Below are 1,786 nucleotides of genomic sequence, written 5' to 3' on the forward strand. Positions count from 1 at the left end.
ACCCCCACTCCGAGCCCCCGGCCCCCAGAGCCGCTGCCCGCCCCATCCGGGGGCCAGTGGGGGGGTGAGCCCGAGGGCAGCTGCTACCAGACCTTCCGGCAGTACTGCGGGGCCGCCTGCACCTGCCAGGTGCGGAACCCACTGTCTGCCTGCAACATCATGTAGCGCCCGCCCACTGCTGCCACCGGCCCTTGCTCGCTGCTGCTTCAGGGACCTGGCCCTGCCCCATCGCCTGCTGACCCTCCTCACCCCACCCCGCGTGGCACTGTAGCTGCAGCCGACTCTGCCATTAAAACTCTTTGCCAAAGTTTGCATCCGTCCCTGGGCTGGAGCTTCCTCCTGGGGGCTGGGCCCTGGCCTGGGCCTCGGGGGCATCTGGGCCTACAGCCCACAGAGGCCCTGCTCACTGGGCACCAGGCTGGGCTGAGCAGGTGGTGGGGGCCAGGTCTCACTGAGTACAACACCCCACACCTGGGGAGGAATGACCAGAGGGCTTGAAAGCAGGAGTGCAGGCTGTCCCCTGGGGCAGAGGACACTCCTTCACGCTAGCCAAGAGCACAGAGGTAGTTGTGGTGAGGGGCAACTTGCGGCCTCCTCTGGTGCCCACCTGGCCCTGAGAGTTCCCCGGCTTGTGGGACTGGGCCAGTCACAGCAGGGGCTTGTGGCTGGCAGAGACTGGCAGTCAGAGGACCCCCTGGGCTGAAGAGCCCTCCTGGACGGTAAGGACAAGTGATGACAGTAGCCAGTGACAAGGTGGGCAGCAGCAGCCACTGTTTATTGGGAGTGGCCAGCACTGGACACAGCACCTAGCCCAGGTGGCCAACATGCCCATGAAGTGAGCAGCTACGCCGTCCTCTGACGAAGGCCCCGGGCAATGGGATGTGAGGCAGTGCAGGTGGCCGGGCTGGGCTGGGCTGGGCTGAGGCCTGTGCTCAGGCTCCCAGACCTGGGTGGGTCCTACCCCAGCAGCATGGGGCCAATCTCCCCCCACGGCTCTCTGGGGCACCCTCTGGGCAGGAGCGTCTGCAGCAGCTGTGCCATCTGGCCATCCTGACCTTAAGACAGGTGTACTGGAGCGTCTCGGGGACAGAGGGCAGGAGTCCCTGCAGCCCACGCTGTCCCGTTTGGGCGCTGGGTCTTGAGAGGAAACCCAGCCACAGCCAAGACATGCCCGTTCATGGCAAGGCGTGGGGCCCTGCTCACAGCCTCCCCTGGCAGCTGTCCTCGGGCGCAGCGGGCAGCTGTGCATGCTCTGGCCAGGCCATACTGCTGGTGGACCCTGGGCGCTGGCCTCCAGTCCGGTGATGGCAGGTCTCATTCGAGGAATAATACTCAGGGGCTGCCTCAGGTTCTTGGTTGGTCCCAGGTTTCTTGGCCACAGCCGCAGGCGCCACTCAGCGGCCAGCGCGGTCCAGCAGCACGAAGAGCAGTCCCAGCAGCACAAGTGGTGTGGAGACCAGTAGCAGCCCCAGGAGCTCCAGCCCCAGCAGCCCCAGCAGGGCCAGGCGGCGTGCACAGGGGCCCCGTGCCCGCAGGGCCCAGAGCCAGGTGCCCAGGCTAGGGGTGCAGGGCAGGAAGGGCAGGCAGCCTCGGCCACCCACAGGCCCTGCCAGGAAGTACAGCTGGTACCGGTGCTCTAGGGAGCCCCAGGGCCCATGGCTGTGGCGAGGGAGCGTGGGGTCAGGGGGCGGGGGTGGGCGCTGGGGGCCATCGGCCTGGAGCAGCTCCTCCTGCAGCCGGCTGATCTCCCACTCCAGCACAGGCGTCGTCTGGCGGCCCAGTGGGC

At 67.4% G+C, this 1,786-nt stretch overlaps 1 protein-coding gene across 1 annotated transcript in view; it reads left to right on the forward strand.

Moving 5' to 3' along the window:
• RNF208 (ring finger protein 208) overlaps positions 1-312 on the forward strand; it is a gene marked incomplete in the record, with an annotated part of 4,072 nt that extends 3,760 nt beyond the window's left edge. Inside the window, 1 exon segment of the mRNA XM_014582041.1 lies at positions 38-312. Within this exon segment, the coding sequence (XP_014437527.1) occupies positions 38-165 (128 nt within the window).
• Between the last annotated feature and the right edge of the window lie 1,474 nt (positions 313-1,786).

This window comes from Tupaia chinensis, unplaced genomic scaffold, assembly GCF_000334495.1.
Source record: "Tupaia chinensis unplaced genomic scaffold, TupChi_1.0 Scaffold142100_1, whole genome shotgun sequence".
In the NCBI taxonomy this organism is placed as follows: Eukaryota; Metazoa; Chordata; class Mammalia; order Scandentia; family Tupaiidae; genus Tupaia; species Tupaia belangeri.